This window comes from Dermacentor andersoni, chromosome 9 (assembly GCF_023375885.2).
Source record: "Dermacentor andersoni chromosome 9, qqDerAnde1_hic_scaffold, whole genome shotgun sequence".
NCBI lineage: Eukaryota > Metazoa > Arthropoda > Arachnida > Ixodida > Ixodidae > Dermacentor > Dermacentor andersoni.
The window spans coordinates 24728380-24746571 of NC_092822.1; the positions used below are offsets into that span (position 1 = coordinate 24728380).

At 45.8% G+C, this 18192-nt stretch overlaps 1 protein-coding gene and 1 long non-coding RNA gene across 5 annotated transcripts in view; one reads left to right on the forward strand and one right to left on the reverse strand.

The window, feature by feature from the left end:
* Positions 1-18192, forward strand: part of LOC129383800 (uncharacterized) — a 111322-nt gene that overhangs the window by 77123 nt on the left and 16007 nt on the right. For 3 of the 4 annotated variants that reach the window (XR_011890267.1, XR_011890265.1, XR_011890266.1), the window contains one exon: positions 6427-7427. The exons of the other annotated variant lie outside the window; for it this stretch is intronic. This is a non-coding gene — a long non-coding RNA (uncharacterized lncRNA). Of the gene's footprint in view, positions 1-6426; positions 7428-18192 lie in introns of those variants that run through there. 4 annotated transcript variants of the gene reach the window in all.
* LOC129380139 (uncharacterized) lies at positions 4716-15215 on the reverse strand. The gene is made up of 2 exons (XM_050175095.3): positions 13711-15215; positions 4716-12664 (listed from the first exon to the last, which is right to left on the reverse strand). Exons 1-2 carry the CDS (start codon positions 14946-14948, stop codon positions 11689-11691), a joined length of 2214 nt encoding a protein of 737 aa, XP_050031052.3. The 5' UTR covers positions 14949-15215; the 3' UTR covers positions 4716-11688.

Genomic DNA, 18192 nt, shown 5'->3' on the forward strand with positions numbered 1-18192 from the left:
ATCCAAATGATTGTGAAAGATGAGCTGCTGCTCGAAAAGGTGTACGTGGTTGAGGAAGTTCATCGACTAATACCAGTGCCACATGGCACACTTTTAATCACGAGCAAGCCCGATCCAGATCGAATTTCTCTGTCGTGATTGCCTCATTTGCGCATGTACGGTGGGGGAGCCAATTGCAGTCGAGAATTTCAATCTGGATCGGGCTTAGTCGCGATCAAAAGTGGTCGTGTGACACCGGTATTACAGATAAGGTGAAAGAGACCAAGGTCAGAAGATGTAAGGACCCTGGATGCGTGCCATGCTGCATGCGGCAGCACGGCATGACATTGCAGCATTCCCTTTTCAGACGAGGCACTACTCAATGTCGAGCGGTTTTTAAACTACCAATACGATAGGGTGTTGACAGAAAGCCTCAAAGAAGCCAGCATGAGTGCCACCCTGAATCAACGATAACTTTCGGTGCAATCACTTCTGATGGAAATATGCTGCTGGACTGCTTGGAGCAAGGAGCGAAGGTGAACAGTGCATACTATCTGGAAGGTGTCATGAAGAAGCAGGCACTGTTCGGGACCAAATCATACCTTGCAAAACAGCTATTAATGAATCAGTGGGCTTCCTCTCCACCTCACAGGGCGAAGGTAGTGTTGCACATGGTGCAACAATAACAGTGCAAGAAAATCGTCCCCAATTTGATTTCCACTTTAGAATGGCACCAAACAGCTCAATAAACTATCTTAACTTTTCAGTCTTGTTGGTGTTGAACAGCACAACCGATTCTACTCGTCGCCACAATTTGGCTTCTCTTCATTGGGCATTGAAAAAAACATGGCGTGAATTAAATGAAGACTAGATCAGTGCCGCCTGTGCATTTCCAAAGCGAATCTAGGCTTGCATTTGTGCAAGATGTGGAGTTTTTCAACAGTACATTTGGATTTATGTATGTGGAGAACAGAACACATAACATTAACACCAAAGGTATTTTGTTATACTACATCTCAGCCTTATTATTGGGTACTTATATGAGTGCAAAAATCTTTTGCCGTGCCCTGTAGTTGCGAAATACAATTAATCTAGAGTGATGTAGCAGTGCACTACTGCGCAAAGTGAATTATTGTGTTGATATATTGATTTGAAGCCTTGTGCATGTATTCTTCAGGCTCGTATTTCTATATGGCATTGTCTTTGAAACCTTACAGCTCTGCTCGATTGTTGCTTTCCTTTCTTTGTAGCTCACCAAGCGAGAGCTCTAGATGAGAATCATTTTCTTTGCACTTCCCTTATATGCGCAATACAACCGATGGAACTATACAACACAATTATCACTGAAAGAACACTCTCCCTGTGAGTCGCAACAGAAATTCCTTAGAGGTCATTTGTGTAATTAAAGGTAATTACGCAGGTGACGTAAGAACAGCTTTATTGCAGTAACTTCTCATCTGGCAAATTAACTTACCACTGTATTGCAGTGCATACTCAAAGATAGTGCAAATGGATAAATTCAGCTTATGCTCCAACTACTGTCGCACACTTAAGAACAGTGAACAGTCGTAAAAAGTTTGCAATGTTTCAAGAGCACTGGATACCTTGTTTTGCGAAGCAGAGAAAGAGGATTTAATATCTGTTTCTGCAGGTACACTGCATTATCTAAAACAAGTCAACACCAGAATCTACTTGCAAGTATGAAATAGTAGCACTGCATGTCTGGTGACATGCAAGAAGTGCAAGTAGTTGTTGTACCTGTCACACTCTGCACCTCCATATGGCAGCCTTACGCAGGCAGCTCGCGTTTATGCCAAAGCGCCTTCATCACAGATGTGCAGAAAACACTTCGCCTAATGCAAGCACTTGCATATAACCAGTAGGAATACAAGTAGGTGCAATTCCTGAAGTGCTGTCAGTGAATATGTCACTGTGCGGTTATCCTCAGACCTCATTTCATCCTGGCTTGACAATGAAATATTGTTACTGGTTGTCACTGCAAGGCAGTTGATGTCATTGGAAATCACCAACTAAAGATGCTTGCATCTATTTACATCCAACATTAACCATTACCCATGCACTGCAAATGGCTTCATTTTGCTCACTGTAATGAAAGCGCTAACAACTATCTACACAACTATTAATACTGCTTTTAATGCTTGTTGGCCCACATAGAACCGATTTAAAATGATCTTTAGTGATGCTCTTATCTTGATGTTTTCTTAAATTCAGGTAAACGTCAACAAAATAGCTCTAGCGGTGACAAAATGTTTTAGCTACTGACGATGGCAGGGCGGAATGATCAAACTCTTCACCAACACAGCTACTAGTGTACACTTCGTTAAAGTAAGGGTTGGTCTCTGTGCAGTGTTGATGATGTACAGGGTGGTCCTTTATGAAAGGGAACACGCGAGCGCGTGGCCTGTGCTCTGCGGAGGCTGCTTAGAGCGCCAGCAATAGGCAGCAAAGGGAAGCACTTGCGCTTGTCGCGCCATCTACTGGCGGCAAGCGGCTGTGGACTGCCTCCCACTCCAGGTGGATGCGCAACAGGCGGAGCCTGCAACGCAGTGTCTGCTGCTAGCAAACCGCACTAGGTATGCCAGCACATTGGAAACGTGGAAGGACCAACATGTTCCCGCTAGTTAATAAGCACTCCCAGCGTATTTTAATGTGTAAGCATTCTTCGACGAGTACCGCAAGATCTGTAAGTGTAACGCGAAAACGCGAAAAGTGTAATAATGCGTAATTTACGAAGTTACGACATTTAATCATTATAATGGTTAAAATGTAGATGATTGGTAGCTTTATCAGCGATGAGGAACAGTTGAAAAGAAGATTGGTTAGAGAGAATAACAATACAGATAATAGGGTTCACAGAAAATCCATGGAGGGCCTGCAGTAGGGGTGGGCCAAATTGAAATTTGTGTGTAGGCCAACATAAATTTGGGAGTAGGTCAATTTAAATTTAGGGGTGGACCAACTTGAACTTTGGGGGTGGGCCAAGTTGAAATTTCAGGATGGGCGAACTTAAAATTTCGTAGTGGGTCAAGTGGCAATGTGGGGGTGGGCCAGCTTGAAATTTGGGAGTGGGTCAATTTAAATTTAGGGATGGACCAACTTGAACTTTGGAGGTGGGCCAACTTGAAATTTGGGGGTGGGCCAACTGAACTTTGAGGGTGGGCCAACTTAAAATTTGGTAGTGGGCCAAGTTGAAATTTGGGGGTGGGCCAACTTGAAATTTGGGGGTGGGCCAACATAAATTTTTCGGTGAGCGAGCTTAAAATTTTGGGAGTGGGCCAGCTTAGAATTTCGGGGGTGGGCCATCTTGAAGTTTTGGGAGTGGACCAACTTAACATTTTGGAAGTGGACCAACTTGAAATTTTGGGGGTGGACCAATTTGAAATTTGGAGAAATTTGCAGGTGGGCCAACTTGAAATTTGACCGTGGGCCAACTCAAATTTGGTAGTGGGCCAAGTTGAAATTTGAGGGTGGCCCGACTTAAATTTGGGGGTAGGCTTATGCACACTTTGACAACTACAGTAGAGTTTCTGCATGCATTTTTGCAGTACGGAGCCCTGGTTACCCCCTCCCACCATAGCATGAATAAACGTCATATGATTCGGTGCGGTTTAGAAGTGCACTCAAGTGAAACGTAAGCTTAGGTAAATAAGCATAATTATCTTTTTATTTATTATTCAGGCTTAGTTATTTTGATAGTGACGACGTTTGCTTAATTAATTAACCTTAGCCAAAATTATGACGATGTTTATGTATGTAAATAATAATTAAGATTGCCTAATCAGGTCTAGCTAATCTCAAGGTGCCCTTAATTCTTGATTAGGCTCGGTTGATCTACTCATAATAAATTTTGATTAGTCGAATAATTTAACATAAATTGATTTTAATTAGCCTCAGTATTCCTAACCATCCTCTATTAATCACTGTTAGACTTAACTTAAATTATCGTAACTAATTTCATGTCTTTATTAACCTTACTTACACTTATACCTCTCAGTATTCATTATATATAGTCAAAATCATAAATCTCATTAGTCGTGCATAGTTATAAGGCATTCTCATATGCACCTCCGTAGGAACTCACACCTATGTGTGCAGTGGATCGTGTCACGCGGTACAGACAGAAAAACTGGACGGACGGACGGAGAAAGTTCCGAGGGAAAAAGCCCTAAAATGCTTACGCATTAATATAGGTATGCCAGGAGTACCTAATAACTACCGGGCGTGTACTGACCCTTCCACGTTTCCAGTGCACTTGCATATCCAACGCAGTTTGATAGCAGCAGGCGTTGCGCTGCAGGCCCCGCTCCTTGCGCAACAGTCATACGAGGACGGGGATTCAAGCTAATTTTAGCAGGCACTTGCCTATCGGCCATGCCTGGTTATTCTGGCCGCCAACAGATGACGCTACAAGCAGATGTGCTTCTCCTTGCCGCCACATGCTAGCGCTCTAAGCAGCCTCCGCAGAGCGCAGGCCACGCGCTCGCGTGTTCCCTTTCATAAAGGACCACCCTGTACGTACTATACAATACACAAAATGAGACCGCATTTTTGAAAACGCACATTTATAGTACTTTATGTCGAGAATCATTTGGCCAAGTGGCCCTTCAAACTTGCCTTGAACATTACAGATAAAGACAACATGACTGTGGCAGGGACAACTAAAGCAGCAAGATTTGATTGCCGATAATAGAGACAAAAAAAACAAGAACAAAGCATCAGAACGACATAGATGCAGTGTTTATTGCAATTTAACAACAGTAAACAATTCCACACTACCTATGCTTCACAATGCCTGACAGAGAATGAAACAGTACAGGGTAACAAACAGTGCAACAAGCAACTGACATCTAATCAGCATGAATCCAAAGAAGTGTTAATTGCCTTCTTCCAGGTATCACAGAATATGCACAGGATAAAAGTTCCCGTTAAAATGAGGTCAGCCTCACCTAGAAGTGCAGAGCTATGGTCTGGCAATTCAGAACACACAGCATTACAATTTCGTCAAATGAATTGAAGGAAATAGATAACAAACAACACTCTAGTGACAATGGGAATATATAAACAGCAGAAATAAAAAAAAAAGAGAATAAAGGAGGCGAAGGCTGTCCTTCTTAGGCTATCACAGAAACAGTACAGCACCACTGTTTAAACAAGTGTAGAGCTTTGTCATTATTCAGTGTACATTGCATTAAAGAGTTGGCAAAAATGGCCAGTGCTCAATTGGCACATGGTTCCCGATACTAAGCATCCATTTCATAGCAAATTGCTAATTAAGCACAGCCTATCCTAGAGAAAAGCTCAACAACTATAAATTGCTTCTAAAAGGTGCCCTATACAGGGGGGTATTCTGTAAGAGTCCACCTAATGAACATGTCCATTTCCTCTGCTGCTGAAGTGATTGGCTGGGCTGGAGAATGCATCAAAAGGAGACAGGCACCCCCAGTCAATCAGCACTTTAGCAGCAGACGAAATGGACTCTTACAGAATATCCCCACCAGATGTGAGCATTTTGAATGGACAAGCACAGTATATTCGAGCACCTCGTCATGATGACACATGCCAAACATTGTGGTGTTGACTTGTGGAAACATTGCGCTCAGCAGAAACAATTGCAGCAAGAAAGTAGAAGCAATGCAGACAGGACAGACGCTTCCTTGCTCTAACATGCCTTGCCCCTGTTCCCCAATACATTATAATCTAGCCTTCAGTCGACCGCGCTAAGCTATATATCACTGTGGGAGAGCTAAAAAAAAATTCTTTAAAAAGCGTGCACCCTATCCAACACTGGCACCACTCCCCTTTACACAGAGAGATGACACTGGCTGCATCTCCATGATGTCCCAATCAATGGTTAGTCTATCACTACAGTGTAGTGCATAAATATCAACCTACCATATTTACTTTTTACTTTGTAAAGTTACATATGGTGAGGCGAAACCGACAAACATGTGTAGCTGCAGCCTTTGCGAGGCTGGCACAGATTACGCTGTTTGCTATTAGCAGCCACTCATGGTGTTACCTTTCATTCTTGGTGCAAGAAGCAATGCAACTAATGATAAGATATTCATGGCACCACGCTTGGCTGAGAAGACATTTCTGCACCTTCATGTATTCTTATTTTTTTGTGTATTTTTGGGGACTGTATGCCTGCTGCAATAATTTCACTCTGTGCGAGGCACTAGCTGGAGGCAATAAAATGCAAGTGTCAGCATGAGATGTCGTTGCAATCAGAAGTGAGCAAGCATTGCAAGCATGCACAAAAAAATTGTGGCGTTTCACCTGCCAAAACACAAATGATTACAAGGCACAGCGTAGTGGGGGATGAGCATGCACAGATAATTTTTGTGTCTTCCTTCTTTCTGCCACTATGCGACCTTACAGTTGTTGGTCAGTGTTTGTGTTGTCCTTGTTTTATTTGTCTCGCAGCCTCCTTTCCGAACAATGCAGCAGCAACGCATTGCAGTGTTCACTTGCTTCAAAACGCCTCAGCGGATGCTAAAGAGGAATGTTCAGTTAAAATAGATCAACAAATTATATTTCCAGAACACAAGGAATGTCATTTCTACCATCAGCGGAGCCTTGGCAAGGCAGAAAAGAACTGGGGGAAAAAAAAGAAGGAGAAAAGGGCTGGAAGTTCCTGTGGTAGTTTCTTGTGTCGTCATGAGATCTGGACAGCTCCTGCTTGGGACAAGTTAAATTTATCAATAATGAGGGACTGCATCGCATTTTCTATACGAACATTTACAACATAGCAAGTCTTGAGCACGTTTACTGAAACGCTGGCCAATCATGTGAAAATACTTAGCAATCTGTGATGTCATACTAGCATACAGGCCTTGCTGTTCAAGCAGGAAATTCAAATAGGAAAATTTGGCCAAGCTTCATCTCCAGTAATAACGAACCTTGTAAATTAAATTTAGTCAAATTAGGGTTTTTATTACATGCCAAGATTATGATTTGATTATGAGCCACGCTGTAGTGGAGGACTCTGCACTAATTTTAACCATTTGAGGTTTGTCTTGCTTGGATCATAGCCGAAGTGTAACTCTGGGATGCAGAACCCTGTGCATATCATTACTATTACAACACAATTGAGTCTAATGCGAAAGTGCAAAGCCCACAGCTCTCGTCACTGGAGCGTGCTCTGGTCACTTGGCAGAATGCTCACTACAGTGAGGCCTACAGTGCCTGCAGTAAGGCTAAATTTTAGTTCTGCTGCAGCTGATGAAGAACAGCAGCTACAGGAGCTGGCATGCTTCTACAGGAGCTGGCATGTTGTACCTTCACGCACAGGATGTGCCAATGTCATACTCCTATTGGTGCACATGTTCTTGTCATCGCTTTCTTTCCCTCACTCTCCTTCTCTTTGCTGGCCGAGTACTTTATATCACACATGGCAAACCTGCAATAAAGATTCTTTCTTGGTTGCTCTTTGCCTGCGGTGCGTGGCCATTTCAGTGGCAACGAGGATGGGGTGTGCCTGCCCCACCGACCACCCCCCTGGACGCCACGGCTGGATAAACCAGCCCGCTGCAGTTTGAGGAAGCTACGGACCAGTGGCCACCATATCAAGTGCGGCTAGAAGCTTTCCTTGAAGGCAATGGTATCACAGACAACTACAAAATAAGCAAGTGTTGCTCATAGCAGGGCTAAGCACCCACACTGTGGCTGTCATAGTGGACGGTGCATGTCAACGAAGGTGAATGAACTTGTGTACAGTGAAGTCCTTGACATGTCTGCACCCAGCGAGAATGCAATAGCTCAATCCTACAAACTTTCCTCATGCAAACAGATGCCAGGAGAGCCAGTCATTTCCTTGTGATCATTCGGCCAAATAGCGGATAGCTGCAACTTCAGCTATTCACTAGACAGGATACTCCGGGACTGGATAATCTGTGGCTTGCAGGATCACGTGCTACATTGGAGATTGCCTGCAAAGGCACCTTTAACAAGAAGCAAAGCAGAGGAACTGGCCCTAGCAACGGAAGAAAACTTGAAGACGATGAGGGCGGTGCCTGAGGATGAAGGTGTACATATGTTAAGTAACATGCGTGCACAACATCGAAATCGCCATGCCAGGCCACCATGCTTCAGGTGTGGAAACATGGGGCACGACCCCGGGTTGTGTCAACTCCGCACGGCGAAGTGCTACCAGTGCTAGCAGCACGGCCATATTCGCAAGATGCATCACAGACGGGCAAACGGCAGAATGAGGGAACCTACAATGTGGCCGCACTAGCAAATAAATGCGGTGGATTCGTCAGTGAGACACGACAACGATCCGGGATCGAAAGGTCTGTTCCTCATTGGAACTGCACATGTTCTTGTCAGAAACATTCACACTATAAAGCTAATAATGCGCACTCTACGTTGGGGTGGAGTGGCAGTCAAGATGCAGCTAGACACAGGGTCTGCAGTTTCTATTACCACTTGGCTTACCTACAAACAGTGCGTGGCTAAAACTGCAAGAATCGCCACTCAGTTGGCATGCTTCCTTGGACCACTGCCAGTGCACGATCAGTTGCAACTCAATGTTTCCTTTGACTCGAGGGCTATGAAAGGCACACTGGCTGTTCTGGGCCAAACATGTGTGGCTGGGACATCATGGGAGCGCTTGACTTTCCGGGGGAGCTGATGCTCCCCAGGAAAGTCAAGCAGGAAGTCGTCATGCAGGAAGGTCAGATTGCAACCAGTAGTGAAGCTGGCAGTGGTGTTGAAGGCCTGTTAGAAAAGTTTTCCAACGTGTTTCCACCAGAGCTAGGGCTCATAAAGGGGTCGCCCGCCCATTTGCCTTTGCGTGAAATGATGCTGTTCCCTGGTTCTGCAAGGCACGGCAGGTGCCGTATGCATTGCACTCTAAAGTCGAGGCCGAAATTCATTGTTTAGTTGACAGTGGAATTCTTGCCCCGGTCCCTCACTCGGAGTGGGTGGGGCCCATGTTTGCAGTTGTAAAGCGCTATGACAGCCTTCACTTATGCAGTGATCTTAAAGCTACAGCCAACAAAGCATGCCACACAATCCAATATCTTCTTTCTCACGTAGAGGACATCATGGCGACATTGAATGGTCCCGAAGTTTTTAAAGCTATCAATCTCTGTGAGGCATACAATCTAATTGCTTTAGACAAAGAATAGCAGCTGCTCACAACGGTGAATACCCGGAAGGGTCGCTTTTGCTCCACCCACTTCCCATTTGGAGTTGCTTCTGCGTCAGCGCCCTTTCAACACCATATGGAAACAATACTGTGAGGGCTGCCAGGTGTGCAGGTCTATTTGTATGATGCAATTATTGCAAAAAAGTAACACGATGACTCCACCTTGCGCCCAGTGCTGAGGAGATTTTGCGAGTTCAGGATTTGGCAATCGCGACAAGTCGAAATTCCATGAGAATGAGGTTGATTTTTTTCGCTTAAAGAATTAGCGACAGAGGTCTTCGTGCTAGAACGGAAAATCTGGATGCTATTCTGGAAGTTGACACACCCAGGAGGGTGCGAGAGGTAAGTCGGTTTTCGTTCTTGTCATCTATTACCAAAAATTTCTACCTAAAGCAGCCACTATTCTTGCACCTTTGTGTGAACTTTTGCACTCAAGGACGGAGTGGATGCGAGGTGCTGCCCAACAGCAGGCCTTCCAAGAGGTCAACGCATTGATAAGGAAAGCAGTGATCCTTGCCCATTACGACCCAGACAAATCATTGGTACTAGAATGTGGCGCTTCAGCAGTCAGCATTGGAACCATTCTGTCTCACAACACGGCTGAGGGGCCAAGGCAACCTTCCGGGCGTATTTGTTGGGTCAGACATTTACCCTTCCGACGAACCACAAGCCATTAGTCGGCTTTTGCAATCCAGACAAGTCTGTCACAGCCATCGCTGCCCTAATAAAACGGTGGGCCCTCCAGTTGAGCAACTACTCCCATGTCATCAAGTTCAAGAATGCCAAGGCAAATTTTCCGCCAGACGTGCTCGGCTGCCTGCCACGAGGAGCGCTGTCTATGGAAGAGTCCATGGACGAGGACGTCGTCAATAGCTGCATGTGCTCCTCACCACTGGTCTGGACACTAATGTCAGCCAAACAAATGGTCTGCTATACGGTCGAGGGTCGACCTTTTGGGGCAGCTTTTGGGGCCCCCGCTAAATCAGTGAAATAGCGTGCCCGACGCAAAACCCAAATGCAGTTTGCATCTCGCGCATGCACAGTGACTTCGATGCTATATCTTTGGGACCCCCGGGCCCCTATTCTAAAACTCTCTAATGAAACAATTTGAAAATTTTTTGCTGTAGAACACTCTCTAAAAGGCACGTAATGACTTACAGTGTATACCCAAAATTTGCTATATGGCGAGAAGAAGGTTGTATCTTCATGCACAAGACATGCTGATGTCATGCTCCTCTTGATGCACATGTTCTTCGTATCGCTTTCGTTCCCTCACCCTTTTTCTCTCTTCCCTTTCCTGACCAAGTACTTTATATTACACACGGCTTACCCGCATTAAACATTCTTTCTTAGTTACTCTTTGCTGGCAGTTCGTGGTTGTTGCAATCATGCAACACAGGCCAGTGTCCTGACCAAGGCTCCAGGTTGAGGATTCTCTTCACCCAATGGTGATAAATTTGTGTCCACTCTCCTGTGATCATTTTGTCTTGAGCATCCCAGAGTTACACTCTAGGATGCAGGACCCTGTGTACGTCATTACTGTTACAACACAATTTACAGTCTATTGCGAAAGTGCAAAGCCCACAGCTCTCTTCATTGGAACCAGCTGGTTTCTGTCAATTGGCACAGAGCTCACTATAGTGAGGTCTACAATGCCTGTAGTTAGGCTACATTTTAGTTCTGCTGCAGTCAATGAGAAAGAGCAGCTACAGGAGCTGGCGTGCCCTGTCATCAAACAGTGACCTTGCCACAGTAACAACAATTTTAACAATAACAAGTTAACAACTCCACGTGCCACATTCAGGGTACTCTACTGGCCTAAAACAAACAACCATGCAAATGTTTGCTATCAGAAACAAGGAATTTTTTGCAGTGCACATTGCAATTTGTTAGCTCACGTTTAAGTCATTAAGCAAATGCTTAAATACATGGCCATTTCATTTTATTGACACAATCACTTATGTTGAGACATTAGTTATGACTAGATAGATAATTGATAGCAACTTGCACGTGCTTCTACTTGTGCGCACCTCTCTATTATTTTTATAAATTCGACACTTAAGCAATACACATTGTGCCATGTATCTATTCAGTGGTTTCAACTTCTCATAGCAAAGCCTAGCATTTCCACAAATTTCAAAGTCAAGGCCACCTGCTAGCTGCTATGGCAACTGTCAGAATAATGCCACCAAGAAAAATATTTTAACACAGTACTTTCAACGATGGCCACACACTAACACTCAAGCATTAAACTATTAGTATTTATACAATTTGCCTATGATTTTGCATACAAGAATGCATTTACAGGCAATGCTACCTAAAACAATGATACCATTTCGTATAGTATTTTCTGAGCAACATCCCAGAGGTGAGATGCAATCAGTGTGCATCCTCTAATGAGCCTTACCATAGTCTCATTGGCACTAATAATGAGCAATAATAAATTATGACGTAGTTAACAATGCAAAAATGTGCCTGTCGAAAAATACCTACAGAAACATGAGGCACCAGCAGATTTACCTAAATAGATCGTATTATGGCTGTCCATTAGGGTTGTCGCAATGTACAGAGACAATGTCCGACAACTTGAGATATCGTGTAATGGAACATAGGCAATCGTGATTCAAGGTGTCAATCTGTCTTCCCAAGCCAAGGTGGCAAACAACACTTTCTCTCACAATGCCTGCTAGTTGAAAGTAGTTTGACTGAATGTATCGCTTTGCTGACAGCACGTCCTTTTTTGCCTTCTCCTCAGTTTGTTTGGTCACTTTCATTATGTGTGGAACAAGCGACGCCTTTTCGCTGAGGGCTTCGAATGCCACAGCAGCCTGCCTATCTAGCCTCTGGTGTGTGAGAAATCTCACAGCCATGTTTAGAAGACTGGTGTTTCGTCGAATGGAGGTGAGCATACGAAAAGACACACGGTTTGCATCTGGCACAGAGGTTAGCGTAAAATCCACGACCGACTGGTTTTTCACCAGGGCACGTGAAAGAATGGCAAGGTGCTTGATGGGTACGGATCGAGTAATGTTCAACTCCAGCTTGGTGATTGCGGTATTTTTTGAAAGCATAAAAGCAATCGACTTCAGCGACCTCAAGGATATCTCTGAGCTTCTGAAACATACTTGAGACACTGTGTTGTTTGTCGCGAGTGCCTTGGCGACCGTGCCAAACAGCCCATGGTCTGAATCGTCAAGGGTCATACTAAATTCAAGATTCTGGATAGTCTGGTTCAAGGCGAGCACATGGCAGAACGCAAGAGCGATTTGTCTGTGTTCTGCTCTCGTCTCGACTGTTACAGTTCTCACATGTTCATTTGTGGCGAGATTTTCAAGGAGCGCAGAAATGCTGGCTTCGGTGAGCTCATTGGCATCGCTTAGGTGGAGTTCAGTCGGCGACTCTGAAGCAAGTGCCATGGCTGCAGACAGTGGGGGAAGGTCGGGCTCGGCCCAAGTCATCTGGATACGGCTGTAGCCTTTGTCTTGGGCCATTTGAAAGGAGAGAGTTGACCTGCATTGAAAAAGTCCACTGTCAAGCATTCTGCATAGGTATAAAGAGTTTACGTGCATATCTGCTAGAGCACGTATCAGCATTGAAAATACTGTATTACTGCCCATAACAACAGTTCCAAAAGAAGATGAAACATTTCGTCTTTGTAATGATTATTGTTTAGGAAATCGACAAATCTAACTTTTCCCATTTCCCATGCCCTGTGTTGATGATACCATTAATTAAACCAGAGAATGTACATGGTTTTCAAAAATTGACCTATGCAAAGAGCATTGGCAGGTGCCTCTCAGAGAAGAGATGAAACGGTTCATGACTTTCGTGATGACCATTGAAGTCTGTGAATAGGCTCCCTTTTGGTAAGAAAAGCTCGAGGCTGGTTTCAGAAAATTGCTAATAGAGGATTAGAGAAATTCCTAGGCCTATGTTGTAGTGTGTAAATAAACAATATACTGATCTACTCACAAAGAAAAGAAGATCATGACAAACACCTCACAGAAGTACTCATGGCTCTGAGCCAGGGAAAGTTGAGACAAACACACGGAAAAGTGATTTTTTTTCCAAGGAAACATTGTGTTTGAAGCGCCCGCATCTGCCATGATGCCAGGTGGCACCCACAGCTAGAACAAAGGAAATAAAGCTGCTTTTCAGGACTATAGGAAGTTTTATACGTAGAGTCTCCCTGTTGCTTTACGTCACCAAAAAGTCAAACTCCTTTGCACAACCCTTACATTCTTTTTTTACTCTATGCATTCGTACGCCTGGACGGTAGCAGCCCCTCACTTTTGGTACTATATTTCTAAGGCACCCTAATATATATGTTCTTTTTGGTAGAATTCTGAAGCAATTATTTCGGCTCTGGCCGCAGAACAATGCCACCTGCTGCTTCAGCAAAAAGCAGCTATATTACCAACATATTCAACAACATAGAAAATAAATCCGTATCAAAAGAACATAACAGTGACATGCAAAAACTGGCCCTGAAAGCTGTTCTTTTCCATGTGCGTGGATTTGAACATGTCTTCCCACTGAATAGGCAATTCAGTTACCTTTCCAGTTCTGTAGCTTCAACTTCAGAAAACTGCACGCTCTTTATAGTCTTGTTATTTCGCAGCATTCTGCAGAACGTGTTGATGGCACGTACATTCACGGTGTTATCCCTCAGATCCAGCAACTCGAGAGCGGAGTTCGTTTCCAGCCCACGAGCAAGTGTCACCATTGAGTCGGCATCGACATGAGCGTCCTTTAATTCCAACTTCTTCAGCCCTACGTTGCTACGCAGTGCTGTCGCGAGTGACTCTGCATTACTGCCGTTGATGTTGCAACCGTTCAGGTCCAAGTGCTTCAGGGTCTTGTTCGCGATTAGCGCTTCAAAAAGGGGCTCGAAGCGCGTGTCACACTGGCAAATGTGAAGCTCCAGTAGGGACGTATTGGCCTGGAGCGCCTCTGATACGGCGAATAGGCTGACGTTGTTTCCCAGACTCTGGTCGAGCGTCAGCTTGGTCAAGGACTTCGCGACGCGCAGTAACCTGGCGACAGAGTCCATGTTTCCCTTTGATACGTTGTTCCCGAGGAGAGACAGCTCGCCGAGGAGGCGACAGCTCTGCAGCGCACGCAAGAGGCGGTTGACGGACTTCTGCGACATGTTATTGTTGGAGAAGGAAACCGCAGTAAGGTGGCTCGCGTTTCGTCTTAGCAAATTTGCCACGCACCTCGACATTGATGCGTTGATGGTGAAACGGGAAAATTCGAAGCTCTTGAGACGTTCAAGGCCAGCCAGCCCTTCGCAAAGCTCTTCTTCGCAGACGGGCGTTTCGTGGCCACCGTGAAGCTTCAGGTGCTGGACGTTGACGCTCCGGCCAAGCGCCAACGCGAGGGTGAAGGCTGGTCGATAGAAGAGCACAATCCCCTGGCCTTCCATCACGATGCGCTGAACGCACCGATGCGCCTTCGGCAGCCAGCAGAAGACGTAAGCGGCGTCGTAAAGTTCGTTTTCGTCGCTGTACTGACGCCGATTTGTCTGCGTCGAGCGGATGGCCAGCCTGGCCGGTTCGGCTTCTACAAGTTCGAAGCTCACTGGATGCAAGACCTTGCTCCATCGGTCGAGGTCGTGGCAGAGCCAGCAATCGGCGTGGTATTCGTCGTACTGACAGGCTCGATCAAAGTCTAGACCGCGCTTTGTTAGCCGGGCCACGATATGTTCGGAGTACGACATGCTCTCATTACCACTAGCAGCTGTGCCTTCCGTCGCAAGAGCCGCGACTGTCTCACCCTCTTCGGCCGTCATGCTGTCAAACAACGTTGTCCGGTCGCGGAGGTCCACTGGCAGCACGCAATTTCGGCACTCTCACAGCCTCCTGTGATACGAAGACATCCACACCCGTCGAGGCCGCTCTGGAAGGGCCCGGCTGCGTGTCCTAGCGTTTTGCCCACAGAACACGTGTCGATATTTCACCAAAGCTGGTTCTTTATTCTATGATTTCACCCGGTTTCACAAACGGAAGCAACAACCAAAGCTACCCACACACGCCTACATGGGTGGATGGATGGATGGCGGCTACACCATTTGTAACGTGCGGCGGCTGGCGCCACCTAGCCTTTTACTCCCCTCCTATTTTTTTTTGCTTTATATCCCCTTCCCCTTAAACTTTAGTTTTCACTCCCCCTCCTCCCAAAATAAGTATCTAAAATAGTATAGAAAACATTAGCTCCCCGATTTATGGTATTACCTCTCCCTTCCTCCACCAAGCCTCCCCTTCGTTACTGCCACGCTTTTCTCTATTTGTCCTCGTTCGCCGGAAAAACCTCCCTTCCATATCTGTCACTGTTACCTCAGCCAGAGTAGGGCGAAGTTCTGTTCATCTCAGCACTATATGCTCTGTGGTCTCAATTTCGGCTCCGCAAGCTGTGCATAAAAGGTCCACGTCTTCAAATTTAGCCCTGCATGTTTTCGTTCTCAAAACCCCCGTCCTAGCTTCGAATAATAGCGAGCTGCCCCGCGAGTTATCAAATAAGAGCTCTCTCTTTATCTTCTGGTTTTGTGTCCTATACATAGCTAGCGCAGGCTTTCCGAGCATTCTTTCTTCCCACCTTTTTCTTTCCGTCTCCTTCACCTCCTTTCCCACACTAGAACCACGTTGGACACCCTCCCTCCGCTGTAGGTATCTAAACCTCAGCTTCCTAGTTCTGAGTGTCCAGTACTATGTGTTCAAACATTTCATGTAGAGATATTTATACACTTTTCCCGCCCACCTTTTTTTCCCCCAGTGCTGGGAGTCTCTGTTCATATTTTAGCTTACTTATTGCCTCTCTACCTTCGAATGACGTCCATCGCATGTCCCCCTGCACTCCCTCATTAGGTGTGTACCCGTGTGCTCCAAGGCCAACCTGCCTACACTTCGCTGTCTTGTTTCCATGGATGCATGGCTGAACTTCCGATTTCATGCGCAGTACTGAATTTCCGGATGTGAGGCGAGGTAGTACCATAACCCCTTTCCATACCCTTCCAACCACCTCGTACTTATTATAGTTCCATAATGCCTTGTGTTTCATTACAGCTGAGTTCCTTTTCACTTTTTCAATCATAATTCTTTCATGTTCTTCCAAGTACTTTTTGCCCTCGTTTAGCCATATGCCCAAATACTTGCATTTTTCAACCTGATCAATATAATTGTACACTGTACACTCTTAAGCAAAATTACACCCTTTTGCCACACAACGATAATGATCATCTGTCTTGTCCGAATTTCCTTTCTTTAACGCGGCGAGCCCGGTACTTTCCAATAAAGAACGGCATGCACGCTATCAGCATGGCATAGCATTCCCGACAAGAAAGTAGCGGGCGCGGCGTATTCAAGAAAGGAAACACAAGCAAGTCAGATGACGATTATCGTTGTGTGGCAGAGATACACCCCAAAGGGTGTAACTTTGCCTAAGAGTGTACGGCACATGTGCACTATTAAGCAAAATTACACCCTTTTGCCACACAACGATTATCGTCGTCTTGTTCGCATTTCCTTTCTTAAATGCGGCGAGCCTGGTACTTCCAAGTCACGAACGGCATGCCCGTTATCAGCATGACAGAGCATTCTCGACAGGCAAGTAACGAGCACAGCATATTTAAGGAAGGAAACGCAAGCAAGACAGATGACGATTATTGCTGTGTGGCAAATACACACCCCAAAGGGTGTACATTTGCTTAAGAGTGCAGGGTTGTGGGAGACGAGATAGGCGATGTCAACGACGTTTTGGTGGTGGTGATGATGATGATGTGGCCAACCTTTTGTATTGGATGAACGTGGCAGTTATTGTATGAAACTCTATGGTGGCAACCACGCCCAAGCAAGTATGCATGACGCTCTACCTAGATCCACTGCCTACCTATTCGAGCTAAGCAAGCACAGGTAGGAAAATGAAAGAGAACACCAAAAGAAATTAAGAGAAGAGAAAAGGGGAGAACACGCTACAGTGATAAGCAGTCATTGCTGTCCATCCGCAAGTGCTGCTCGCCAGCATTCACGGCGCCTCTTTGTCTCCGTGACTGTGACTCTGTCTACACCGCATGCACAGTCCTCTCCACTAGTCTGATCGAAGCCAAGAGCAGCCTCCAGAGATAAACCCTGTGCGGCAGATGGCCTGATGCCCTCACACTGTAGCACCACATGTTCGATGTTTTCGTCCTCCTTCCCGCACGCCCGACACAGCACATCATTCACATCATTACTTATGTTTCGAAGGGGCACAAGTGTACGGAGCGCACCAGCTCTTGCTTCAAAAGGTCTGTTTGATTCAGCCAAGCTTCTCTGCACCTTCTGCACCTATTCGTGGCGCACTGCACCTAGGCTTTCGGTTCCCCGAGGTACAGCGGTGCACCCTGCACCCCCGTGCTCAATTGAACAGGGTGCAAGGCAAGGTGACGCCGCAGTGCAGTGCACGCTTGAACCTTGTAGTGAGTGGGTGCAGCCTGGCACACCTTAACTGGCACCCCTTGCACCTTTTTGTTTGTGGTGCTGTGCACCTTTTTCTGAATCGAACAAACCTAAAGAGCAACCTACTCCCGAGGATAGAGTGGGGCCAGAGTGCCCTCTGACGTGCCTTCGGGAACACCACAATGCCGTCTAGACGCCGTAATTATGCGTGACCCTCAGCAAAAGCATTGCAGAGCCAGGCTGGCCGCGCTTTCCTCCGTGCTTAGGCGGAACAGCAACGACAGTCCAGGGAGGAGGTAGGGAAAATGTTAGAAAGAGAGCAGGGAGAGAGGCAGCGAATGGGGTAAAACCTAATCCCGCACCAACGCAGCGTGGAAACGGGTGATTTAAGGCTTTAAGGTGATTAACTTTTCCCCTCTGCGCTCGTGGCAGCCCACCTAGCATGACACGGGAGATAGAAAATGCGTCGTCACAAAGCATTCCTCATTTGGGCGCCCTTCAGCAAAAGACTGAGTGAATGAGTGACACGTCTCTCTGTGTTCTGTCTACTACATGGACACAGACCACTCCGCCATAGCCTTTGCTGTGCAAGGGATTGAATAA

Bases quoted from the DNA above. Each gene is read 5' to 3' on its own strand.
- LOC129380139 (XM_050175095.3), bottom strand. From the start codon at position 14,948: ATGACGGCCGAAGAGGGTGAGACAGTCGCGGCTCTTGCGACGGAAGGC. The intron at 12,665-13,710 runs GTAACTGAATTG...TTTTCAATGCAG, and splicing joins GAAGCTACAGAACTGGAAAG to GTCAACTCTCTCCTTTCAAA.